The sequence below is a fragment of the Argopecten irradians genome, chromosome 8 (assembly GCF_041381155.1).
Source record: "Argopecten irradians isolate NY chromosome 8, Ai_NY, whole genome shotgun sequence".
In the NCBI taxonomy this organism is placed as follows: domain Eukaryota; kingdom Metazoa; phylum Mollusca; class Bivalvia; order Pectinida; family Pectinidae; genus Argopecten; species Argopecten irradians.
The window spans coordinates 21811657-21838065 of record NC_091141.1 but is presented as its reverse complement, the minus strand read 5'-3'; the positions used below and the strand labels follow the sequence as shown (position 1 = coordinate 21838065).

General features: G+C 33.2%; 1 protein-coding gene across 3 annotated transcripts; it reads left to right on the top strand.

Annotated features, from left to right (window-relative positions):
• Window positions 1-1280: 1280 nt before the first annotated feature.
• Window positions 1281-26377, top strand: LOC138329666 (alpha-1,3-mannosyl-glycoprotein 4-beta-N-acetylglucosaminyltransferase C-like). 3 transcript variants are annotated; one of them, XM_069276909.1, is made up of 5 exons: window positions 1281-1473; window positions 18393-18496; window positions 20718-20764; window positions 22338-22479; window positions 23611-26377. In XM_069276909.1, exons 2-5 carry the CDS (start codon window positions 18397-18399, stop codon window positions 24762-24764), a joined length of 1443 nt encoding a protein of 480 aa, XP_069133010.1. In that variant the 5' UTR covers window positions 1281-1473; window positions 18393-18396; the 3' UTR covers window positions 24765-26377. The 3 variants fall into 3 exon arrangements, with proteins under 3 accessions (XP_069133010.1, XP_069133009.1, XP_069133011.1); XM_069276908.1 differs by lacking the exon at window positions 1281-1473 and adding an exon at window positions 8966-9339; XM_069276910.1 differs by lacking the exons at window positions 1281-1473; window positions 20718-20764 and having other exon boundaries at window positions 18395-18496.
• Window positions 26378-26409: the final 32 nt, after the last annotated feature.

The following is a 26409-nucleotide window of genomic DNA, read 5'->3' as shown; positions in this document are numbered from 1 at the left end:
TCCTAACAAAACACCCACCGATTGGTAATGTTATTCTGAAGTTAAAGATAACATTAATTACTTTAGTATATGAAGATAATGCTTTCTTTAAATTTGATGTGATGCCTTACCACTATGCTTTGCTGCCATGTTGATTAGCACGACATACATCGTTGTTCCTTACCACTATGCTTTGCTGCCATGTTAATTAGCACGACATACATCGTTGTTCAAGATGAGCTCATGAATTATTGTAGGAAAAATCACGTACACGAAGGCATTGATAATTTGAATCAACAAGTATTTCAGCAAAGAATGATTATAGCATACTCAGTGGTTTTTTAAGCAACTTTATCATCAAAAGCTGAGGTATGATGGAATTGGATAACCTAGTGGCTTTCGAGAGCTTATTTACACAAACAGATCAAACAAAGCCGTTTTTGATATTTTTTATTTCAAAACTATGACATGAAGAAATGTAGGCAAACATTAACATAAATTATATCAAAGTGTATCTATTATGACATTATTTTAACCATGAATTATATAGTTTTGGCATGCTTGAATAACTTTGATCTCATTATAAGAGACACAGTAAATACCTGTTCTCAGCATAACGCATCACACACGACTGTATGGTGCTGTAAGTGAGTATTTGATCTATAGTAATTTAATAACGCTATATGTTTACATAATACAGGCAAACACAAATATGGTCACGAGAACCAACATCATAACGTTTGAAAATCAATCATCAATAAGTTTGAAAGTATAAATGTACAATTATATGAAAATCAATTTCGAGTTCCTTATCCTGGACGAAACCTGCTTACAAAAATGGTAACATTGATTAGAAATGTTAAACGTAACAATTGATTTTAATCTATTGGTATTGTATTTGTGTTAAATGTCAACTGAAAATAAGACGCGTATTGTTGCATTACTTTAACCCATATCATGATTTATTTGTTCGTTTATAGACCTGACGTGCAATGTTGGATTTTGGGAGACAGACAGCCGCATGCATTATTTTGATTCCCATGTATTTCACAATTTAAGGTTTTGAGAGAAGGTTGTGTTTAATGCCTATCTATTCCGTGGTAACATGCACTTCTTTACTACTTTCGATCACTGCTTGTGTGTACAGTTTACCGACAAAGGGAATAATTAATTTGACTTTCATTCATCCTATTTGTTACCTAACTTCACGGACAGATTTTTGTTGTTTATGTGATGCCCAAAGTGTATTCGTGAATACATAGTTTATGAATGTATCTACTACATTACTTAAATATCGGGTAGATTGTGCTTTTGGATGTTATACCGGAAGTATTCGTGTCAAGTTGAATGTTTAGTGATTTGTTATCTATGTACATAAAGGGCTATGTATAATACATAAACTACTCGACTGATAACTGAATAAGAACCATTTAGGATGACTGAACAGCCAAACTCGACATAACCCGTGTTGCAGGCGGATCATTATTTGTCCAGGTGAGAGCTAATCTATATTCTATGTCTACGTCTATGTATTATCATCTTAGAAATCAATATGTATTCCGTAATACTCTGACCTCTCGCACGTTTTTTTTTTATTATATTTGCAAATTAAAAATACATCAACATGGCAGAACAGCAGGAAACTATAATTGACAGTCAGCAAAAAGATAATATCACATATATAATATATATTATTAAAGATAAATATTATAATCCGCGTTTCTTTGTAATTGACGGTTGTATCGATGGATTCCATGCAGCCTTGCTTTGATGCAGGAACAAGATTATCACTCGAGGGTATAACTATAAATCAAATATTTATAGGGTGTCGATATCACGATTTTATCAGAAAATTTTACTAGCTATACCATAAATTAGGAGATCAGCCTTGTAAAGAATGTGGTGAGCCTGTTTTGTTCTCGCCATCTTTGATTTTTATTATTTGAAACATTGATATTGATTTGACACAGACTGTTTTACCTAGATCTGAATGACTTATTTTTTTCTCACTTTCTCACATAAATATGGTTTATCGTCCGATATTCTCCTTTTGGATCACTATTAAGTTCCTTGTCAGCCTGCCGTTTTGTTAAATAAAAATTGCCTTGAACATTTCTATTTCTATTTTAAGATCTATAGATGTCCATTTAATTGCTTGTTTAAAGTTGTCATAGATGTGAGTATTCTAGTTCTGAATTTAGACTTTTAGATAGATATGAGCTGGGTACATAAAGCTGTTCTACACAAACTATATTTAATATTTGTGTATTCCTCAAAAGTGTGATTGATTTATAGACAAATAAACATGTACAGCTTTTAATATTACAAAAACAAGATACTATCTATGTACCGTCGTGGCTGTCATCTTTCCTTGGGGTTACATCTTTGTGTCGGTAGTCGATATACATTGAATATTTCATTTTCCTCACTCTTTCATGAGATGTCGTAGCGAACTATGTAAACATTGAAAATGGGACACTTGAAACACATCTTCATTCTTGGAATTAAATACAGTTTAAGTTTAAAACCTCGACTATTTGCGTTTATTACATTTTTTTAATTCTCTTTTGACGATGTTGTTTTATTAATGTTATCCTTGAGTATTTACCTTGATTTCGAGGTTGCCCATGTGATTTTTATTTTACTGCGGCAAACTGATATATAACCACTGTGTCTCTATAGTATAAACCACCCGCTATCCGCGCCTACACTATTGAAATGTTGTGTTATCACCAGTGATATCTGACGGAATCGTTCTCTCTGTCAGACGTTTGGGAGGGCTTAGCACTTGTCGTTATAGTTAACATCCTCGCCTTTATTACGGGTTAATCGATACGTAATGACACCTGTTCAGTCTCGTGACACGGTTAACAAACTTTCATCTGCAACAGTTAACTAGAGTCGCAGGTAAGTACTTCTTTCCTATTGTCCGACAGAGGACTTTAATTCTGTTATTGTTATGGAATCGGAAAAAGTTTCATCTTGCAAGTATTATTTGTATTGATATGATTTACATTACAGGGTTTCATTGATTTTTACATCATAGCTCACATGTATAGAATTTTATGTAAGATTTCGATATCATATTTTATATATGATTTTAACACTATATTTTATAAAATATGTTGTTGCATTATTATATCTCATACGTCATATGTAAATGTTATTATGCATACTATAATACATGTAATAATAATAGACTTTATTTAGACTTGATATTTAGACTTGTCTCACATATGGTCTAGTAAAAATGTACAATACAGTATATACAACATTTACAATTATAGGGTAGTAAAAATGCTTAATGTAGAAAATTCGTGACAAAATATATAGTAGAAGACGAATGACAATTAACAACATATCACAGTTCAATTTAAATTGAGGGAGAATAATACTATAATATTTCTTGTATTATATTTTAAGTCAAAATATGGTAAAGTTAAATAAAAAATCCTTGATACAAATAACAATCATTATAACATTGTCTTACTGCATATGGACATTAAATTAAGATTGTTTTCTTTACTTGGGGAATAGCGCATTCAATTTTTCTAAGATTTATTATTTCTTGATTATCAGATAAATACATGTATATCGGCCATGGTGAAATGAATACCACGTAATACCGGACAACCAGCGCTCACGTTTCCGTCGCGACAATAATTATACAGTTTCTGGTTTTAATTCTGCTGTCACGGATGCATTTTAGATGGTCTTCTTCCTGCATGACATCTATCTGTATGGGAACATTTCTGATTCGTCTATCGAGGACGACTTAATTAAATATATTGATGGTAAATATTACTGTAAATAATTTATAACCGGCCATTACATAATGATTATATATCAGTGATTGGCAATTCGCTATTTGGGTGTAACTTGAAAATAAGGTGACCAGACACGAGGGTGATTACAGAAATACAGACAGAGACTAGTATGATATGAAGAATAGAACAAGCCATATGTAAATATGTGCAACAGGTGTTTATAGATTCCAAATACATTGAGAAGTGACCTTACAGACTGAAAAAAAAACATTTGAAATTTCGTGAAATACATGTGTACCACACTTGTCTTAACTGTTGGCTAATTTCGACACCACCATAATATTGAAAAGGCTTGCTATAAATAACATATGGCACATTTTGTCGAAAACTTTAATAAATCATTTGTTCATTGATGGACATACGTCAACAAAAAACAAGTGCTTGTGGGATGACCATTCCATTAGGTTGAGAGTACAACTTGCATTTTGCAAGTTTAAACATTTCCTTCAGGTTTGACCATTCATTGAAGTTTGACCATTCATTGAAGTTTTGACTATTCATTGAAGTTTGACCATTCACTGAAGGTTTGACTATTCATTGAAGTTTGACCATTCACTGAAGTTTTATGATCACTCATTGAAGTTTGACCATTCATTGAAGTTTGAATTACTGGCGTTAATGTGTAATACATTCTATTAACACAAATGTATTTACTCTATGATAGCATACCTGGTCTTCATTTTTACAGAAGATTATCATTATTTTCTGTACATTTTATGCTTTAATAGCGTTACTAAGCGACAAAACAGGCATCGGAAAGTCTATTGATTAATACTGAAACATCTTAGATGGCTAACCAGGATCATTCAGTAAGGTACTTTCCCTGCAACAACTTCGCTTACTATGGGTATTTATCATGATGTTCTTCCTGAAACAACTTCACTAACCACGGGTATTTATTATAATATTCTTCCTGAAACAACTTCACTTACCACGGGCATTTATTATAATATTCTTCATTAAACAACTTGGCTACACCAATTCAGTACGATACTATTAATGAATTCCCCTTGCTTATCATTTTAAACTTGACTGATTCGTTTCAGAAAAGATGAATGTAAGAAACCATTCGAACTTCAGAAAGCGTAGAAATGCTTTGTCGTTAGGTTACCTGATCACCGACTATATGACTTATGGAAGCTACTCTATTAATGATTGATTATGTCCTAGGCACTCCATTTTCTCATTTTAAACACTGATTATAAACCTCGAAGGATTCGTGAAAGTAATTCTCGTGGTTGTCGTTGTTTTTAAAGGAAACAAATCAACAACTTTACATCATTACGAACTATGCACATGTCATTTACCGTACTCTGTTATAAAATCAATCTTATATACTATACAAGGTCATGTAAATTTTGAGAATATTTTATCCCACAAAAATTGGTCTATGTAATTAATGTTCACAACTACATAGGCAGAAGGATATTCAGCAATAGTAAATGGAACAGAATGGCTATCTATTTGGCTGAAATGTAAATATCGTAAATTGTGAGTTGAAGGCCCGGACATGGTCTGAATCATAAATTGTTTTCTCAATCACTAAGTTATTGATAATTTAGTACGCTGTATATAATCTGTCGTGTCGTCGTTGGTAGAAGCATCAAGAATAGTATAATAACACAATATATAGGGGATGTAATTCCATTCTTTTTAAACGGGATTTTGTACTATCCAATTATTATTAAGTGGATTGAACTGTGAAATATTCTATTGCCTTTATATCACCTTTATACTTTTCCAACCAAATGATACGCCCCTAGTCACCAGATGTACTTTTATTCAAACATGTAAGCTTAGACCTGAAATAAACCGTGTCAACATGACGGTGAATTGTGTAGTTGTCGTGTTTAAACACGAGATCTGTCAAGTTTGCGACATTGATTTGGGTTATAATTCACCTAACAAATATCAAATGGATCATCAAAGCAACATATATACGTTGTTGTGTGTCTGTTTGTATCGGTTTCATATTACATCTGACAATAACATTAAAAGATACGTCTGCGTCTAACCTGATGGTTCCGTGTCACTGTTTGACACTGGCCAAGCGAATTAAAACACACACCATAGTTTGTACTTTTGAAAATCAATTTGCAATTTGTAATAAAAACGTCATGTTAAAGTTATATGGGCCATAACTAGGCGAAAATTTAGTTTTTTCTTCGGTAATCTTTTAAAATCCATAAGGTTCGATGAATTAAGCTGTAGAAATCATACAAATGTCTTCAGATGCCTTATAAACGTTAGGTACAACACAAATTATATACTGTAATTCTTTATGCCTTTTGTATGTTTAGATGGAAACATATCTGCAGTTTACGGTTACTAATTACACTGTAAAAATGTAAAATGGGATTGTAGAACACAACTCAGCGTCATGGTCTGGCCGTACGTACTCATTCTACTTCACTATAGATGTAAATAAAATGATTTTTGGCAGTACTGCCAAAACATTTTCAGCTCTTATTTGTAATTCATAAATCATAACCTATACATTGAAAGTTCTGTAATACTCAAAATAGTGTTAACGTTTGGTATTGAATAACATATTAAAAACTCTTCTTGATTCGTGAGTATGAAAAAATATGGCACATATAACTTTATAGCTAGAATATTCTGCTTCCTCGAAATTACCTTTATGTATGTATTGATTTATCATGTAATCTGGTACTCTGGTTACAAGCTGACACAGAAAACGAACGTTTTACGATGTAAAACTAAAAATATCAAAATAACGGCCAAGATAAAAAAAATATTGTTAATGAATACAAATATAGCATTTTGTTAGCGAATTTGGTAAATTGACAAAGACTTGCAGACATGATTGCGTTACAAATCTATTTATGGAATCTCCGTTTATCTCTGTTGTATATAGCTCTAGGCTTGCTCTTTACTCTTCCATACCATGGATTGTTCAACAGTCAACAACCTCGCTTAAACCGGATTCGATATAGCTGGGTATGGTGACGTTGAATGGTCACCTGATCAGTGGTTTTAACAAAAAACAATCAATTATTTATGTAAGTCTTCGGTTTATCGATTTTAACTATGTTAGATTTTCGTATAATCTTCAGTACTAAGATCAAGGTTATTCAAACTCACCATGAGATATGGTATAACTACTAAATGAATTATGGCGTTATAGAATGTAAAATAAAATGTGATATTGTTTGATATCGTATTTAGCTGTCGTCGGAGAGTGTGAGTTAGTATATAGAGGCTGTGCTATTATTGCTGTAGATGACACTCTATAGTTTTAACTTGATTTTTGTATGGTGGTTGTCAATGCAGCAGTGTGATTTGACCTATTTCTATAAGGCGGATGTCAATGAAATAGTGTGATTTGACCTATTTCTGTAAGGGGGATGTCAATGAAATAGTGTGATTTGACCTATTTCTGTAAGGCGGATGCTAATGAAATAATGTGATTTGACCTATTTATGTACGGCGGATGTTAATGAAATAGTGCGATTTGACCTATTTGGGTGTGATTACACCTCGATTTTGCATGGCGATTGTCAATGAAGCAGCGTGGTTTGACCTAGTTTTTGTATAATGTTTGAGATGTAGATTGTGATTAGACCTAATTTTGTAGGACGTCGATTGTTATGAAGATATTTTAAGATTAATCTGCGTGGTAGTTGTTGATGAAGAAGTTATTTGAATAAATAAACAGCTTCCTTAGCATAGATATGTACAACTATCGGTTAAGGTAAAAATTTTTATCGGATCTTGATATCACTTTGATGTACAGTGAAATCGATGATCAAGAATATGTCTGTTTTTCGCTTGTCTGTCTTATTTTGGGATGTTTTTTTTCTTTATAAATCAATTATAACATGGCGTTAGTGATGATCTTCAGTTGCTTTGATTTATTTGATCTGTATTAATGAACAATCTTCAAAGTTGTGCATTGTCACTGATCGATACAAATCTGTACACGTACATACTGCAGTCCTGTGTCTCCTCAATTACCACAGTTATACGACTTGAAATGTTTTGAAGTGCTACAAAGCTAATCTAATCTACAACTAAGCTTTTACGTCCTTCTAATCTGAAAAAAATATCAAAATCCAAGAGTTTTAATTTATACCTTAAGCTTTATCTTTTTTAATCAAAAGGAAAACATACATTGAACTTTGACCTTAAAATGTCGTGACGCATGCCGACGTATTTACATTGTTAGTAGTGAATGGAATTTGGTATCCGTAAAACATAAACAAATTGTTTGTAGCATTCCTATGGTAATTATAAGTTTAATAATATAAGGATGTGTATATAGTGACCGTACCTGTGGTAATGGTGACGGTTACAGTGTTGTAGAAACACATGATAGATTAGATTAAGTAAGTATATAATAAAATGTATACAGTGATCCTACTTGTGTATGTTTATATGGTGTATTATAAAATCTTGAAAAAAGAGTGAATAGAAAACAAAACCATTACAAATTTAGTTAAAGTCTTAACATTTTGCATGCATTGATTTCTCTTGAAGATAACTTATCTTCAGGAATTGAATAACTTTATTATAAAATCTTGCAAAAACAGAAAAAGTTGAAAACAAAACCATTAAAAAATTAGTTTTTAGTTTATCTTAAGGAATTGAATGAAAATTGTACATAGTTATATTAAGTATAGTTATCTGTCTTTTTTATATACTCATGTGACCAAAGACCATCGGCCACATTGAAAGAGGTAAGTGATAATAACAAATTGAAATACTTTTCTAATCCTAACACAAAATATTTCATGTGTCACTTTTAATGTAAAGCAAAATTTCACGGGAAGCTGTGACGACGTAGCTCTGAACGACAGACGTCAGATGTCAGAGCTACCATATAGTGTAACTATGAGTTCCGTAGCAAATTGACCTTAACTATACCTTACCTGTACATTTAACGTTTAGAAAGACTAATCATTAAAGGAATCAACCTACTCTGATAGTCCTCCGTAAGGTGACTTAGCACACACGTATTAATTAAGTCAGTTTAATACACAGAGGGATCCTTCTGTTGTGGGTAGACAATGGGTGTGTAGCACTTGACTGGATATGATTGTGTTGTGTGGGTAAAACAATGCATGGTACCAGTGACCTAAAATAAGGCTATTCCGTTGGTGTTTCTATTAGCTTGTGATTACATTGAAACAATCCAGGCCTCTAATGAATCGCTGTATACAGTCTACAAATACAGGAGGTCTGCTTGGGAACTCTATAGTATTATAGTTATTTTGGAATAGGCGAAATTATCTAAGTACATTTTTAAGAAGAACATACAACTATATTTAAATGGATTGTAGTAACTGTTAGTTTTATTAATCGCATATACACTTTGTTGTTTGTGTTAACTGTATGTTTAACCCTTGACATCCCTCGCCGACTCTGGAATACAGTCGCTGTGACTGTTAATGTGTATAATTAGACTGAGGGGCCTACACATATGGAGTAAATATATTTCATATCAATTTAATCATCAGTATTTATATTGGATGTGATAGTTCCACGGATACAGGAATATGTCACCCCGTCGGTAAGTGCATCCAGTAACAGATGTTATACGTAAATTGTATTTTAATTGAAATATCTATAAGTTTATCTTTTGTTATTTGTGTTAAGATGACACATGTGGTGAGGTATATAACATTCACGTCAATTAATAATGTAAATGCATGCTTTAGTGACAAGGATGCTTATTATTTATGGTAATGCTACGTAGGAAAGAATGTCTTCCCATATATAGTATGTGCATAATAATTTTACATGTTTATGAAAATGTGAAAAATATTTACACTTTGATGGTTACTAGTTACACAAATTCGACATACCTATCAGGAGACCCTTAATCTATCTTTTATTTGACCATTCAACTAATTCCAAATTGTTGATTTCGAACTTTGTTAAATTCTAATCATGTAACTCAAACATCTGGTATTGGTTTGCATAGGCAGGGTAGCAGCTGTTTGAAACAATTAACTACCTCCTGTAATCACATTTATTTTAAAGAAGAACATTATTTATACATGCTAATTAAGTTAAATATGAAGTACTGCTAGTCTCTTTATCTACAGTTTTTGTACATGCACAATTATTTTAATAATTAGGATACCAAGTGGAAGTCTAATATAGCATGTTATATTTTTCAATCATAAGAATATGCCTTTCAATGCTTGACGCTTTTGCAATTATCTGTTGCGCTAATACGTTTATGTAAATCCTGTATGAAAAGTCTATCAAGTAAATCAAGTTCCTTCCTTCGGTGGTTAATCATAGACTGTTAATCATTCTGTTTGAGGGTTACTAAAAGAACGACATTAAAGATGAAAACATTAAATAAACATCAAAATAGATATAAATTTACAAAATAAGTACTGGTAAAAGTCCTGTTAGAATTTATGTACTCTTTAGTCGTAGCTCAAATAGGTTTTTACGGCTTAATGTCGCTTTAATGTTAATTAAAACACAGTAGTACAATTAGATATATATTGACTTTCCCGTGTCTGATGTGTGCTAAACATCACATAATGCTTATCTAACTCGACCGCAGCGCTAAATCTGCAGTGTACCACTTACGGGCCGGCCACACCATGGCTTATTACACACTTGTACATTCTGGTCACGGACAAGTATTATATACGGAAGCGAATAAATATCTTTTACATCAGTTTTTAGGTCGCTTTAGACAAGATTCAAGTGGCCTTAATATAAATGTTACTTTCCCATGTCGTGCGTTGTCCGTTAGTTAAAATTACAATTACGAATGCTTCTACAAACTAATGGGAAACTGGTGATAAATATGTAGGAAATATATTTGTTTAATATCTGATTTCAGAAGTGTGTTTAGAGTAAAGTCTTACATATACGATGTTAAAGCAACATTTTCAAGGGAAAAAAAGGAACAAAAAAATGAATAAAGAAAGAAAACAGAGATTGTAGACAGTAATGTGATACAAGTATCTTAAATAATAAACCATTAATTTTCATTCTTTATATTGCCTGTTATGCAAATAGTAAACATTACTATTATATTACATCTGAAATAAAACAGACTCAGTACCTGTTGTTATGCAACTAGTTTGCCTTTGATGACGTTACAAACTATAATAACAACGGTTGATTACGGAGTTGGGGAAAGTCCTAGTATCCGGAAAAATAAAAACCAATTAACACTCAGTTGGTTTCGAACTCGCTACTCAGAGGTTGAAGGCTAGTTGTAAAGTGTCGGGACATTTCATTCATCATGCCACCGCCCGCAGAACCCACCCCTACCCCCACACCCACCCTCAACCCACACACACATGGGGTACAGGTGTGTACTAAAACATATTTAAAAAAGGTATGATACAAAATAACGAGTTTAATAAATTTGATTTTCATATTATGTAGCCACGAGTGTAATTTTCTTTTTACACATAATTAATTTCAATTTCAATTTTAACACATGTCTCTAACGCAATGAGACTCGAACTTTATTTTCTACGATGTCACAATAGGGTTATTACACGTTAACACACCACCCTCCTCACCTTTATATGAAATATTCCCCAGTCCGAATATATTGGATGGGTTTGAATAAAATGTTCAATCTGCGCCATGTTATGTTTACGGTGATATATCGGTACTATTGAACCAGTAAACCGTAATATTTATTGTCTTCAATGTTCTATGGTTGTCCAAAATTAAGTCTTTTCAAGCTTTTGTTTACATAATAATAATGTGATCGCAACGTATCAAATGTGACCGTGTGTTCGTGTTTACATTTATTAGATGCAGTGTTTGAATGCCATAGTTCTCGTCTTTGTATTTAAGAGCAGAGAATCGAGGTCTCACGCGTCTGTATGTCTGATAATCAATAACAAGACTACTGACTACTACAAACCTTAGAATTTTAGATTCTAGGACATGTACCTGTAGTGTTTCCACAATTTTGACAGCTCACTAACGTCATCCTCTTTGTTCCTCATGTAGAAACATGTGTATACAAACAACAGACATCAAATTAATAAACGAGTCGTAAAATGATTTTTTGTGCAGTCACACGGAAATTGGAAGGTAAAGATTGAAATATTATAAAACCTTCCAGTGTTCTGAAACGTTATTATGTATATAAACGAATTGCGTATTCAAATTCTACATATCTTACAAACAGTGGTTATTTTTGTTATCATTGTATTGTAACTGATACGGCAGGACATTTTATAACTGGACAAACCAGTTGTCTTATTGTTTACAAGGCTATGTAAACTGTCATATATTGTGAAACTGGCAAGTGATGGGCAGGTCACATTCCTCAAGCCCTCATCACACCCTATATATGAAATTTCTTACGAGAGATATATGAGGGGGAAAGGAACAAATAGCATCTGTATAACAAAAGTAAGTAGTTAATGTTGATAACAAATCTTCAAATACTTAATTGATATGAGGATGATAATGATTTTATTTTGGTTGTAACGCGATTTGTCATATTTGGTTAAATAATTTTGTCTGTCAATTGAGAGACCGCAAAGGACCTCTTTCACGAACAATGGAAATTTGCCCACGAACCAATTTTATTAAAACTAAATGTTACATGTTGCAACATTAATGCAAACCCTTGAAATACGTTTGAAAAATTCAAAAGGTCCCAGGGGCCTGTGCTATGGCCAAATTAATGTTGCCCAGTAGAGGTGTATGACAGGGTTCCCTTTTTTATCCAAAAATGTATCAAAATAATGTCTTAAGTCATAAAACTGTAATATTTTCTGGAAAATTTTGCTACATTTTAAAGACAGAAAATATCGAAATTTTGGGTGTTATTTTCGGCCGTGTCAATTATTAACAATGGTGATTCACCCACTTCCAGTTTGAGTGCACCAAAAACATTTTCTAAAAAGTTGGCTCATTACTTGAAGTAAATATTGAAAAAATTTCAGTGGGTGTTTTATGACCACAATAAGCTGTTTTGCATTTGAAGTAGCTTCACTAATATGTCCTGTTCTAATGATTTATTTTGTAATTATAGAGCATATTAACAGTGAAGAGAGTGATTAAAATGGATTTCTGTAACTGTGTGGTTTGAGAGGGAAGAGTTACCAAGTTACATGGGTCATGTTACAAACCTACCATAGTTCAATAATTTGCAGGGCTAACACTTTCAGAAATAATTTGTCTTTAGAGTAGAAGATACAATGTATATATGTATCTAAAATTTGATAGACGTCATTTGACCATTAGCAATTATGGAATAGGATTAGAAGCCGTTATGTGTTGTACGTCCTACAAGGAAACCAGGAGTCCGAGAACAACGATAAATTAACGTAAGTTTGAAGTAAGGTTAAATATTTATCACATAATCCGCCTGATATCCAGTGATTTCGCCCGTGTAATATTATTGCGTATGTAACTAGCGTAATATGACATGGAGCGATTTTCATTGGCTAGAAATTCATTGTGACCTCAGACAGAAACAATAAAATGACGTCAGGATAAAGATGACGGCGGGCCAAAATGGCGGCCTCTGCTGGATTTTCGGAATACATTTTGACGTGAAATTCTTTGTTATGTAGGTATTCGTAGTTATGTGATAAAAAAGTATCTTAAGTTTATGTTCATTTCATATGAGATTTTATGAAACTCGTCTCCAAGTTTTAATTTTTGCTCGCCAAGGCTCACAAAAATAAAAACTTCTTAGACTCGTCTCATAATAAAATCTCATATGAAATGAACACTCATGTAAGATCCTATATATATGTCAGCTTTAGATTCCATAAAGCCTGGCTGACAGTGACCACCTCGATATTGACGTTTTAATGACCTGCTTACCCCAGTTTTATGGACATATGATTAGTGAGTAGTAATTGTCTTTTCGCATACATATACCATCAGGGGCCGCGGTGGCCGAGTGGTTAAGATGTCCCGACATATTACCACAAGCCCTCCACCTCTGGGAAGCGGGTTCGAATCCCATGTGGGGCAGTTGCCAGGTACTGACCGTTGGCCGGTGGTTTTTCTCCGGGTACTCCGGCTTTCCTCCACCAACAAACCTGGCACGTCCTTACATGACCCTGGCTGTTAATAGGACGTAAAAATAAACAAACCAAACATATACCATCAAAACATTCAATCCTATTCCCGGCCTGTTACACGGTTATGATTATATACGGAAATTAATTCGGCAGGTTGAAATAAAGCAAGTGCCGTTCACAGAATAAAGGAAACGTTAACGTAATGGTTAGTTATTGGGAAGCAGAAGTCGTAGATAAAGTTTCCGTGAATGATCCTCTGGCACTGTTACACTCATGTATGAACGATAAATATTTCATCATTCAGTTTTAATACAATCGATGGGCGTTTGACAAATCAAAGTCATAATCCATTAGAATTTACGCGTGAAAAGCAACATAACTCCACTTTGTACGTACGCATTTCTAATAGTTTGATAATTACAAATAAAATCTTCTTGTCATACATAATATAAAGCTTTTAGCATTGGTCAATAGTCTTATATTAGTTCCGTCTTAGTAGACATATGGAAACCATACTTCTTATCATCGTCCAAACCTGGAGCTGCTAGGTAACCGCTGTGATTGTATGATGAATTATCCCTGAGGCTTATACAAGGGAATGTCTAGGACATTGGTAAGCACATTTGTCTTTACCTGTTTCTCCGTACTAATCAATCGTATAATGGTTTAATGAGGGATAACGATGCACGGTGACAATCATAGCTCTGTGGGAAGATAATTATTGAAAACTAAGTTGATGTTTCGGGGCAATTATAAAGATAAGCTCGTAAACCGAGAAATTAAACAACTTCACTGATCTATGCTTAAAATCAATAATTGTAAGTACGTACATACTAAGACGAAATGATGGCGAAATAACCTTTTCTTGGCGTAAATGTCGTAAAAATCAACCGCAGGCGCCTAGCGAGAATCAACCTTGATTCATGATGGTGATTTATGTATAAAAATAGCAATACAATATACAATATATATTTACATCGCCTAAACTCTATTTACGAGGTTGGCAAGAGCTAATTAAGGTCCATGCCATCTGTTACAAAGTGTGTATCCCATCTTTGCTTCCTTTCATTGGCGATACAGGTTAGGTAATTGATAAATGCGCGGTATGTAAATCAAAATACGTCATTGATTTATAGGCATTTTAACAACAATAAATTGGTTATGTTACATATGATTTTTTGTTAAGTAGCAGCAACAAGCGAACCTCTGATTGGGGAGAGCCAGACTATAATTTACCTTTGTGTATGTCTATTTCACGCAATCTCCGTCTAAACAATACCAACTATAGCAATTACCATTGAGTTTGTAACAATTTTAGTTATAATCGATCTTAATAAGATATTCTAACTCCTTGATCAGGACTACCTCTGGACGGTTTAGTAAGGTCAATAATTAATGGCGCAACTTTTGTGGCGTCACATGCGATTGACTAATCCTGAACGTGAGACAATTTTAGACTTGAAACCGTTTTACTTAATTATAAGAATTTTCCATGGCCTTAGCTAAGCCGATGTGTTAAATAATATTCAAAGCTTGTTGTAGGCCTTATATAAAAATAGAACTTTCGCGAAAGTGGATGACTAATACCTCTGCTGCACAAATTCAGTAATAACTCCATTAATGGGGGATATTTCGGACCCTGTATAGTGCACTCTACTTCCCTTTATGTCAGGGTTATGTGTATCAAATATTATCAAAATCTGTAAAGTAGTTACGAGGAGTTTGCCGGACAAAGTTGTGTCTACAGACAGACAGACCGACAGACAGTTGCACAGATAGAAAACCCTATTCCAGTATATCCCCTTAACTTAATTGTCTATAGATACATCTGTACATGACTTCATATAGCCTGATATATTATCGATACACAGGCTTGGCATTGTTTTCCAGATCTATAGAAACACCCATTAATCGTTTAGGGTATGCAAGAGTCATCTTTCTGTAACTGACCCTAACAACTTTTAAATTGTCATTAATCTTTGTAATCAGCTTGGGGTTCGCGAATAAAAATTACGTAGGTTGGTATTAAGTAAACTTTAATCTATAGTTTCGATTTACGCCCGATCAAACATTAAATGTAAATTATATCTTCAATGATATAGAAGTTCAGTGGTTACTAGTTCACCTAGCCATAATATTCGTGAATATTGTATCGTAAGACTTAATGCTATTAATAACAACATTGTTTTAGTTTTCAGCCAATTACATATCTGGTGATGTTGATTATGTTTAGTTATCATACGTAGGTAAACTACGTTACTTTATCATGTCCATAGTACTTAAATACTACTCACATATCTGGTGATGTTGATTATGTTTAGTTATCATACGTAGGTAAACTACGTTACTTTATCATGTCCATAGTACTTAAATACTACTCACATATCTGGTGATGTTGATTATGTTTAGTTATCATACGTAGGTAAACTACGTTACTTTATCATGTCCATAGTACTTAAATACTACTCACATATCTGGTGATGTTGAACATTGTTAGTTATTGTACGGAGGTAAAACCATGTTACTTTATCATATCCATAGTACTAAATCCTACTCACATATCTGGTGATGTTGAACATGGTTAGTTATCGTACGGAGGTAAAACCATGTTACTTTATCATATCCATAGTACTAAATCCTACTCACATATCTGGTGATGTTGAACATTGTTAGTTATCGTACGGAGGTAAAACCATGTTACTTTATCATATCCATAGTACTAAATACTACTCAAATATCTGGTGATGTTGAACATTGTTAGTTATCGTACGGAGGTAAAACCATGTTACTTTATCATATCCATAGTACTAAATACTACTCACATATCTGGTGATGTTGAACATTGTTAGTTATCGTACGGAGGTAAAATCATGTTACTTTATCATATCCATAGTACTAAATCCTACTCACATATCTGGTGATGTTGAACATTGTTAGTTATCGTACGGAGGTAAAACCACGTTACTTTATCATATCCATAGTACTAAATACTACTCACATATCTGGTGATGTTGAACATTGTTAGTTATCGTACGGAGGTAAAACCATGTTACTTTATCATATCCATAGTACTAAATACTACTCACATATCTGGTGATGTTGAACATTGTTAGTTAATGTACGGAGGTAAAACCATGTTACTTTATCATATCCATAGTACTAAATACTACTCACATATCTGGTGATGTTGAACATTGTTAGTTAATGTACGGAGGTAAAACCATGTTACTTTATCATATCCATAGTACTAAATACTACTCACATATCTGGTGATGTTGAACATTGTTAGTTATCGTACGGAGGTAAAACCACGTTACTTTGTTATATCCATAGTACTAAATACTACTCACATATCTGGTGATGTTGAACATTGTTAGTTATCGTACAGAAGTAAAACGATGTTACCTCATTAGATCATTAGTACCAAATACTACTCACATATCTGGTGATGTTGAACATGGTTAGTTATCGTACGGAGGTAAAACCACGTTACTTTGTTATATCCATAGTACTAAATACTACTCACATATCTGGTGATGTTGAACATGGTTAGTTATCGTACGGAGGTAAAACCACGTTACTTTGTTATATCCATAGTACTAAATACTACTCACATATCTGGTGATGTTGAACATGGTTAGTTATCGTACGGAGGTAAAACCACGTTACTTTGTTATATCCATAGTACTAAATACTACTCACATATCTGGTGATGTTGAACATGGTTAGTTATCGTACGGAGGTAAAACCACGTTACTTTGTTATATCCATAGTACTAAATACTACTCACATATCTGGTGATGTTGAACATGGTTAGTTATCGTACGGAGGTAAAACCACGTTACTTTGTTATATCCATAGTACTAAATACTACTCAAATATCTGGTGATGTTGAACATGGTTAGTTATCGTACGGAGGTAAAACCACGTTACTTTGTTATATCCATATTACTAAATACTACTCACATATCTGGTGATGTTGAACATGGTTAGTTATCGTACGGAGGTAAAACCACGTTACTTTGTTATATCCATAGTACTAAATACTACTCACATATCTGGTGATGTTGAACACGGTTAGTTATTGTACGGAGGTAAAACCACGTTACTTTGTTATATCCATAGTACTAAATACTCCATGTCCTCCTTTATAGATGTAGATTATATTTGTTTTTGAAAATAAGTTTTGCAATAATTTCAGTGAAGATCAAGACAGTCTTACTTAACAAAAACATTATTAGCTATTCTTATGTTTGCATGCCGATATTTATACACAACAAGACAAGATCGCAAGTCGAAAGTAAACACTGAGAAATATATTCTATATTTTGGAGAAAACAGCATCAAGATGGATCGCAGGCTATGCCTCATTCCAATACAGGGTGATTGAGCTGGTGTGAGACTGATATGGATTTTTCCACGTTGCATTCTGCATTTATCAGATTTTTGTAAAGACAAAAATAATCATGTTTATACGTCATTATACATATGCTGAACTGTTGGAGGTGTGTGGTTGGACAATACACCATGATTTACCATGATAGCATTACTACCAGAACATTCCACTTTTATTTTGTAGCACCATGAAGACTAAAAGTAGCATCCCAAAGATTGGCGTGCAGATCGGTTTGATCGGAGTAGTTATCATACTGGTGAATTATCAGATCTTTTACTACAGTCAAGGTAAGGCCATAAATAACTCTACTTAATGTACACTCTATATCTACCCCGCATCAATTAATTCCGTTATAATAAGGATGTTTAACATGTGTACATATATATCCTTAGTTAACTATACAGTAGCACAGACTTGATGTATTGATCGTATTTGCTCGGCCAGGTTCGTCATAACTGAACAAAAGGCTTCCATTACTCTAATGACGTTTTCATAAGTATTTTTCTACTGTATTAGACACATATCTTACTTGTAATATAGTGAAAAAAATATTATATAACCCTAAACAAATTTAATAAAGTGCTCCAATCTTATGATATCGATATCGTTATGGAAATCTAAAAATATATTGAATCATTAAAGTAACAGAAATAATGATGTGCATGTATTACCAGGAAGGAAATAAGAAGTGTTGGAAGGACGAGCATTCTTTTATATTGATATCATTAAAATGCTGTCAATACTAGAAGGTCGAACATAAATGGCGTTATTATTTGTGTTGTGGGCAGACGTCATGGTTTGATCACAAAGATATTTCTGATACAGCGCTTTTGGTAGACTTCAGCTGATAGAAATAACGGAATATCATAAACACTTCATTATTTGATACTCATTAACAGGTTTATTTTTATATTTAAAAAAAAATGATTTTCAATTTTACAGACAATGCAGACAAAGATAGAGAGCAATTTACTATAATAGTTACAAAAGCTATTTCATTTGTATCAATTTTACATAACATTCACATTTATCCTTTTACACACCTTCATGTACACACATTTACATACTCATATATACCTGAGAGTTTACTTTCATTATTACATACATTCAGATATTTCCATAACACACATTCATTCAGACATACATGAACTTTAGAAGAGGCGGAGAAGATAGGTTGAGAGGCAATAGTGGTATAAAAGGAAAGAATCGTGATGTAGATTATATGAAACTTTAAGCTGATGGCAGACAATTTACTGTAAAAATAATTAGTTGTCAGAATTTTAAAAATTATTATCAATGGCTTTCAAATTTTTGCATAATTTAAAAGAGTTCATATATGAAATTGCATAAAAGGTTCCCATAACTCAAACTTCTTAAAAAATTTTGCTTTCAAAAAATCATTTTGACTTTTTGTCTATGGATATTATGATATTCTTCGATGTTTTTTACCAGTGCGTTTATATTTAAGTTTTTTTTTGAAAACATCTTGTTAAAAATGAACTGTTTAATGATTAAAAGTATAACATTATCAACTGGTGCATTAATATGTTTGGTTTATATAAGATGTTTATACCACCTTTAAATATCCTTTCACCTCAGTTGAAATCTGTTTGATATTACGATTCCTCTCTGTTGTTGGTAACAAGGACATGTACAGTATTGATTAATTATCGTATAATAAAATTGAAATGAGATATAAAACTTCTACCTATTATTTAAGATACATTTACCTGAAATAAATGTTAATATCTTAGTGGTGAAAAACAATGAAAAATAAACGTTAGAAATGGAATTGAAAAGTTATTATCATAACAGTGAAAAAAGTGTCTAAGAGCGTGGTTAGAAATGTCGAAACGCAGCCAAAATGTAAGTCGGCAATAGTGTTTTTCTGGCTAAGTTATAAATTACTTACGGTTGTGACTTATTTACGAAATTAACTTTGATGTCTCCAGTTAATCCCCTAATGCTCAATTTAACAAACATATGAAGGAAATGGTAAGTTTACAAAGATATATGCTCTAAAGGTTCGGCAAATATTATTCGCCATGGACAAGAGTATTACATAATATAGCGTTGTTCTAAATTTTTGATATATATTGTATGTAGGTTAATTAGTGTAACGTGGTCTCATATTTCATAATTTTCTTTGGTAGGAAACGAGGAAAATAATTATTATGGTCTGCAAATATCTTAGGAAGACTTTTATCCAACACAAACATGAAAGAACAAAAATTAAAAGATAATGAAGCTTTGTTACCAGCTTAAGAACAACTATATCTGAATTTCTAAATCAAGTATGAAATCAATAATTTCGGCGGTAATTATATCATAATTATTAATGTCCATTCAGATAGATGAAAAGATTGAGAAACAACTTATGTTATAATTTCAATGGCATTTATATAGTATGTTGATGATCGAATCTCCTGCTGAGTGGTAATCCTTCATTTGAATGAATTTTTCTTTTGATCTCTTCATCATAAACTATTTCATTATTTTGGTTTTCAGCGGCCAAACAAACATGTAACTGTGACCAAAAAGAAACAAAGCACAAGGTATATATATATATATATATAAATCATCACTAAACGTTACACCTCTGCTTTACATCAAAGTCTAAATAAAGGTTGTTTTCATAAGCTGTGTTTGACAACGACTGCGCCAATGTCAGTGCTAATTGCCACCTATTTAAACGGTTATATGAGAAGATATCAATGGATTCTAGAGACTTGCTTTATCAAAACGATGACATATACGTCACCTGAAGATACGATGAATGTTAGTACAAGACCCGAAAGAGATCTTCTATATAGCGCGATCGAGCAAAACTTAGACTTGTAAGGCGGCTAGCGGTCACGAGGTTGATTCCTAGTGGAAATAGTGACTTTTATTTATGTAAAACAATGCGCTCTGTCACATGTATATCGCTAATTAAAATCAAATTGTAAAGAAAATCACAAATCAATTCTATTGAATACTTGATATATTGATGCCAATGATTAACAGCTAGACTAAGTATAGAAAAAAAAATTAATCTTCTGAAATGAATTCGATTTATTGATTTTAAAACACCGGGTACATATCAGGGACATTATCGTATATCTTGATAATAGATATCAAAATCAGAACCAAAACATTCCAGACCAATGCTGCTGGATACTTTGTATATTATGTATTGATGTAAACGATAATTGTCAATTGTAAATATTAAAGATATGTTAATCCCCTTAGAATAAACTTTATACATTTATTGTTAACGAATAAAATGATACAGTATCAGAGGGTATGTGGCATAGAAGAGAAAAATACAAATAGGGGCCAGTAATTACCGTATTCTTGTTACGTATCTTCACTGTTCCAGGAACTATATACCTTCATATAAAATTAGTGCCATAGGAATTTTATCTTATAATCAACCTGTCGTCCTGTGATTTCGCTAATGTGATAGTTTAGCATTTGTCACTAGTGTAATCGGTTCTGATGTTAAGTGGCTGCAATCCATTGCTACGTCGTCGAATGACCAATGGCTTGACCTAGAAGTGCTGTGAAATCATAGTTCAGAGATGACATGGCAAAGTGGGTGCAGCTGTTGGAATTATCACGACTCATTTTGACTTAAAAGTCATCAATATTTTTGCAGTGTATAATATGCAGGAACACTGCGTTTATTTCATACTACTCACTTCATGATAACGAAGATAAGCAAACGACTGAAGTTTTGAATATATACGAGTGTAAATTACGTTTGGATTTTTTTTAAATTAGAATATCAACATTTCTCGTTCACTCTACACTTCATTCAGCTGTACCTCTAACACAATCATGTCCTGGGAGCATATTGGTTAATATAACCAAAGCCTATCAAAGCATAAAGATTATTCCCATGTGATGTAGTGAGGCATTATGTTTATCCTCACATCAAATCAATACCTTTCATTCTAACATGTGTCCTTTTTTATAATTTCATGATAATGTTATGCAAATATTAGTTATTCTGTTGGATCGAGCATTTGAATGCAAATCAAATGTCAAATGTTAATTGACGAGATGTATTACTATATTTACACATTATGCATCATAAAGGTACAATATGTTGATTGCTCAACATTTAATAACCTATTATTTTAGGTTGCCATGGTGAAGTCTTACTTACCACCTATTCCGGGATATAATTCCGTGTCGGCGTTGACAATGAAAGTAGGTTTGCATGCTAATTTGACTTGGTGGAGTTCCACGGCTCCATTATACGGCCACCATCGACACAAGAAAAGTGAGTGACACAATGACGACATGTTTTGTTCACGTATTCTATACCTCAAATAAAGCAATATTGAATGTATGAATACTGAACTTGTCCAAATTAATTCGCCGTTCTCTCGGTGTTTCTAAAGTATAAGAATTCTGTCGGTATAGAAACAGAATTTCCCACCTTTTCAGTGGTTTAAAAATAGAGCAAAACGTTATCGTGATGAATGCCTCTTTTTGTTAAGAGATATGTTGCCTAGATCGTTCCATATTATGCGACATGCTCATATATATAAAATAACCAAGGCAAAATGAAGTCTATGGTGGTATAACTGACACCTAAAATGTGACCATTATTATGTTACAAATGTTGACGTGGTAACGTCATCTGATCAGCGTCAAAATTGTAGATTAGATCGTCCTTGATAAATGGTTTTCATGGCTTAACTTAACAATCTCCATGCAAAGACACCCAAAATGAGTTAATGATGAAAATATAAGAATTACACTATCTTCCAATGTACATGTGTCTGCAAAGCTCTGCAATCTATATAGACCATATATTCCATAGGACGATAGTCTAATGCTAAAATAAAGTTATTTAGAATAATATTGTGATTTTAACGTTTCAATTAAAGAAAATGTTATGTGACGGCATCGTTTTAATTTTCATACTTTTAAAGTGAACAGTCGGGCAAGGATGGCTAAAGTCGGTAAAAATGGTGTGAATGTATCCAGTATAATTTCTTATGAAATAGAAAAATAAGATCTCTCGCCAAAATCTGTCTGCGTACGAAGAAATTAATTTAAAGTATAGGAATCCTAAAACGTCCTCCCGGCTGACTATGTCCGTGGTTACATTTCCATGCAGCCTCGCTTTCAATGCTTTCAACTTTCCTTTACTTTAATGGTCAGAACTGGGAAACGTAAGCAGAACTTGGCCGTTGTATTAATATGTGAGAACTTTTGGAATGCCAATGAACGTATTTAGACTGGGTTTTTTTCCGACTATTCACTTTAATGTTGTTATGAAATTAAGATTTGAATGCATATGTCATATAAATCATTGATCATAGACCGACCTTGAGTGTTGAAATAATAAATATCTATCAAAGATAAAGGTATTAGATATTGAGTTTCTTGTTTGTGTTCGTAGGTGTAATAACCTTAGGAATTCCTTCCGTGAGACGACCGAGCGGGCGTAATTACATCATGGGAACTATTAAATCTATCATAGATAATACAGATGACGACGAGAAATCCAGAATCACCGTCGTCATATTTGTTGCTGATTTCAACGAAACATGGAACCAAGAGATGGCTGCGAAGCTGTATGCTAATTTCAGAGATTATTTTGAAGACGGTATGATTCAAGTCGTGAACGCCCCAATGTCTATCTATCCAGACTTTAAAACGAATTCCATCAAGGGTGCTATTCGTGATACTGCAGAGCGGACGTTATGGAGATCTAAACAGAACCTGGATTTCGCTTTTTTGATGCTTTATTCTAAAAACCTATCCGAGTACTATATACAATTAGAAGATGATGTTGTATGTGCACAACATTTCGTAGAGGACATAGAAACATTTGTGAATAAGACAAAGCGTTTTTGGATTTGTTTAGAATTTACAGAATTAGGTTTTATAGGAAAGCTTTTTCGCTCTGTGCATATTGAACGATTAGCACATACGTTACTGGCATACTACGACTCTAAGCCATGTGATCTGCTGTTAGGCCATGTTTTTAGGATATTGGGACAAAACGCGCCAATTCATTCATCGCCATCACTGTTTCAACATATGGGGAAGTGGTCTTCATTGGAACACAAGATGATGCCTTCTGTTGATAAAAAGTTCAAAGGGTTCGGTGAGGCTGATCTGCCTATCATAGAAGTACCAAAGGGAGATAACCCTAAAGCATCTATTCTTACCAATATGAATTGGGCTGCGGGATATGGCCCAGGACATGCATATAACCATTCATCGTCATTTTTCTGGGCCACAGACCCACGCAAACGTAGCTTCTATGAAATTGTATACAGATGGCCTATGACGATAAAGAAAATTATAATTTCTACCGGAGACGCTAAAAATAGAAAAGATTCACTTATCACGGGCAGTGTTAGGGTTGGTGAATCAGAACCGTGCCATTTAAAAGGGCACCTCCTGGGAAACTTTGTGGCAGGGGAATTTGACTCTGAAATTATAGGGAGTAAAATTCCGCCAGGTATCAAATGTATAGCTATAGTTGTAATCAGTAGTCAAACTGGCTGGCTAATTATACGGGATATAGCTGTCTTTGTAACGTGACATAAATACATAATTTTGATAATTCTCTATTTATTATCTTCTATGAAAGAAATGAAATTGAACTCTAGCTAAGATTTATCTATAAAGTGAAATCTTCTCTATCAAGAATTCATCAAGTATGGATGATGGTTATAAAAACGGCGAATATGTAACCTCGCCCGATTTCCCGAAGCATCTGTTAATATATACATACTTATTATAAGACAACGGGACCTTATCAATCTTTTTACAAATGTAACTGATTCACGTCCAAACAGGATGTATGGAAGTGAAATTTACAAAAACAAATTCCACAATTTTCATAAAGATATGAGAAGCACTCGCTTTTACAATACCGTTTTCCACAACTTCTTTGTTCTAATATTGTTTGTCAGCGGATACTGTTTTGTTCGTTTTGGGATTGTGCTGCATCCCTTTGTCAGGTAAAATGTTTAATTGTGGCATAGATATCTTAATTAATCCGGTGATATGCGTTTCATATTAAGTCATACTCAATATATATTCTGATGCTCTACTGAACTTGAATTTTCCTATCGAATTTCTGCCCTCAGTGCACACGTGTCTTGATATAGTACTTCCTAATATAAACATGCTAAGAATATTTTTCGTTTTCAGTTTATATAGACAGGTAGTTAGTTTAATTAAAAAATAAAATTTAAGGCCACAAAAACGTGACCCTAACAATTAACCAAAGTCTTTATTTTTTCCTTTTTTATGTACATTTTATAAACATTCCATACGTTGTCGGGATCAGGGTGGTGCTAGTCAACTTCACTGTCAGAAAAGCTGTGCGATGTCTAATGTTTATAGTTTAGTTTAAACATATATTATTGTATCAAATATGTACAATAGGATTGGGCACAAGTTTTTCCAACTTATATTAAGCCCTTTCCATACAATATTAGGGCATAATATAAGATATTCTGGTGCTTGTGTATGGAACGTGTCGTAATAAACACGATAATAGTCGAGTTTCAAATTGAAATGTTTCATTTACAGTATTCAGATTAAAGGGAGATAACTACCACAATGTTTAGAACAAGGTGGTTTACAAAGTGAATCAATTAAAGCGTCTCTGTGATATATCAATCTTTGTGAGATGTAAAAGTGATGCATATCATATATTTTTACAGATTGTGACGTGTGGTGCATACGGAGTGGTCCAACTGCATCTATATATACAAATCATGAATGTTGAATAATTTCATCAAATCCTTTTTTATGTTATGTACATATATGTGTCTTAATACTGTGCGAGATTAGTATGATATTAAAATATTAAAAGAAATGTAAAATTTCATCTATGTTGTGTTATATATACGCTATGCCCTCCTAAGCTGTTGTTAAGCGAAGAGGACTATAGGTAAAAAATACTTATTCTAACTACACATGAAATAGAAATGATTGGCGATAAAACGTCCGTTGGTTAGCATCTTATAATTTTAAATTTTTATAATACGCTCGCATATACCTGTGTTAATATTATTACATTGTATACACTAGCATCATATACATTCTGTTTCATTTTGTTTTTGAATTACAGCTAGATGCTTCTTTGGTAGAAAGGACACTGCTTTAGAAGTTCCCCGATGCTATAAACTATGCGAAAAGTGTATCGATATATTTGTTATACAATAAGTTGTTG

Coding starts and splice junctions, on each gene's coding strand:
- LOC138329666 (XM_069276908.1), top strand. Junction 20,765..22,337: donor AAAAAGAAACAAAGCACAAG/GTATATATATAT, acceptor CTATTATTTTAG/GTTGCCATGGTGAAGTCTTA. Junction 22,480..23,610: donor CCACCATCGACACAAGAAAA/GTGAGTGACACA, acceptor TTGTGTTCGTAG/GTGTAATAACCTTAGGAATT.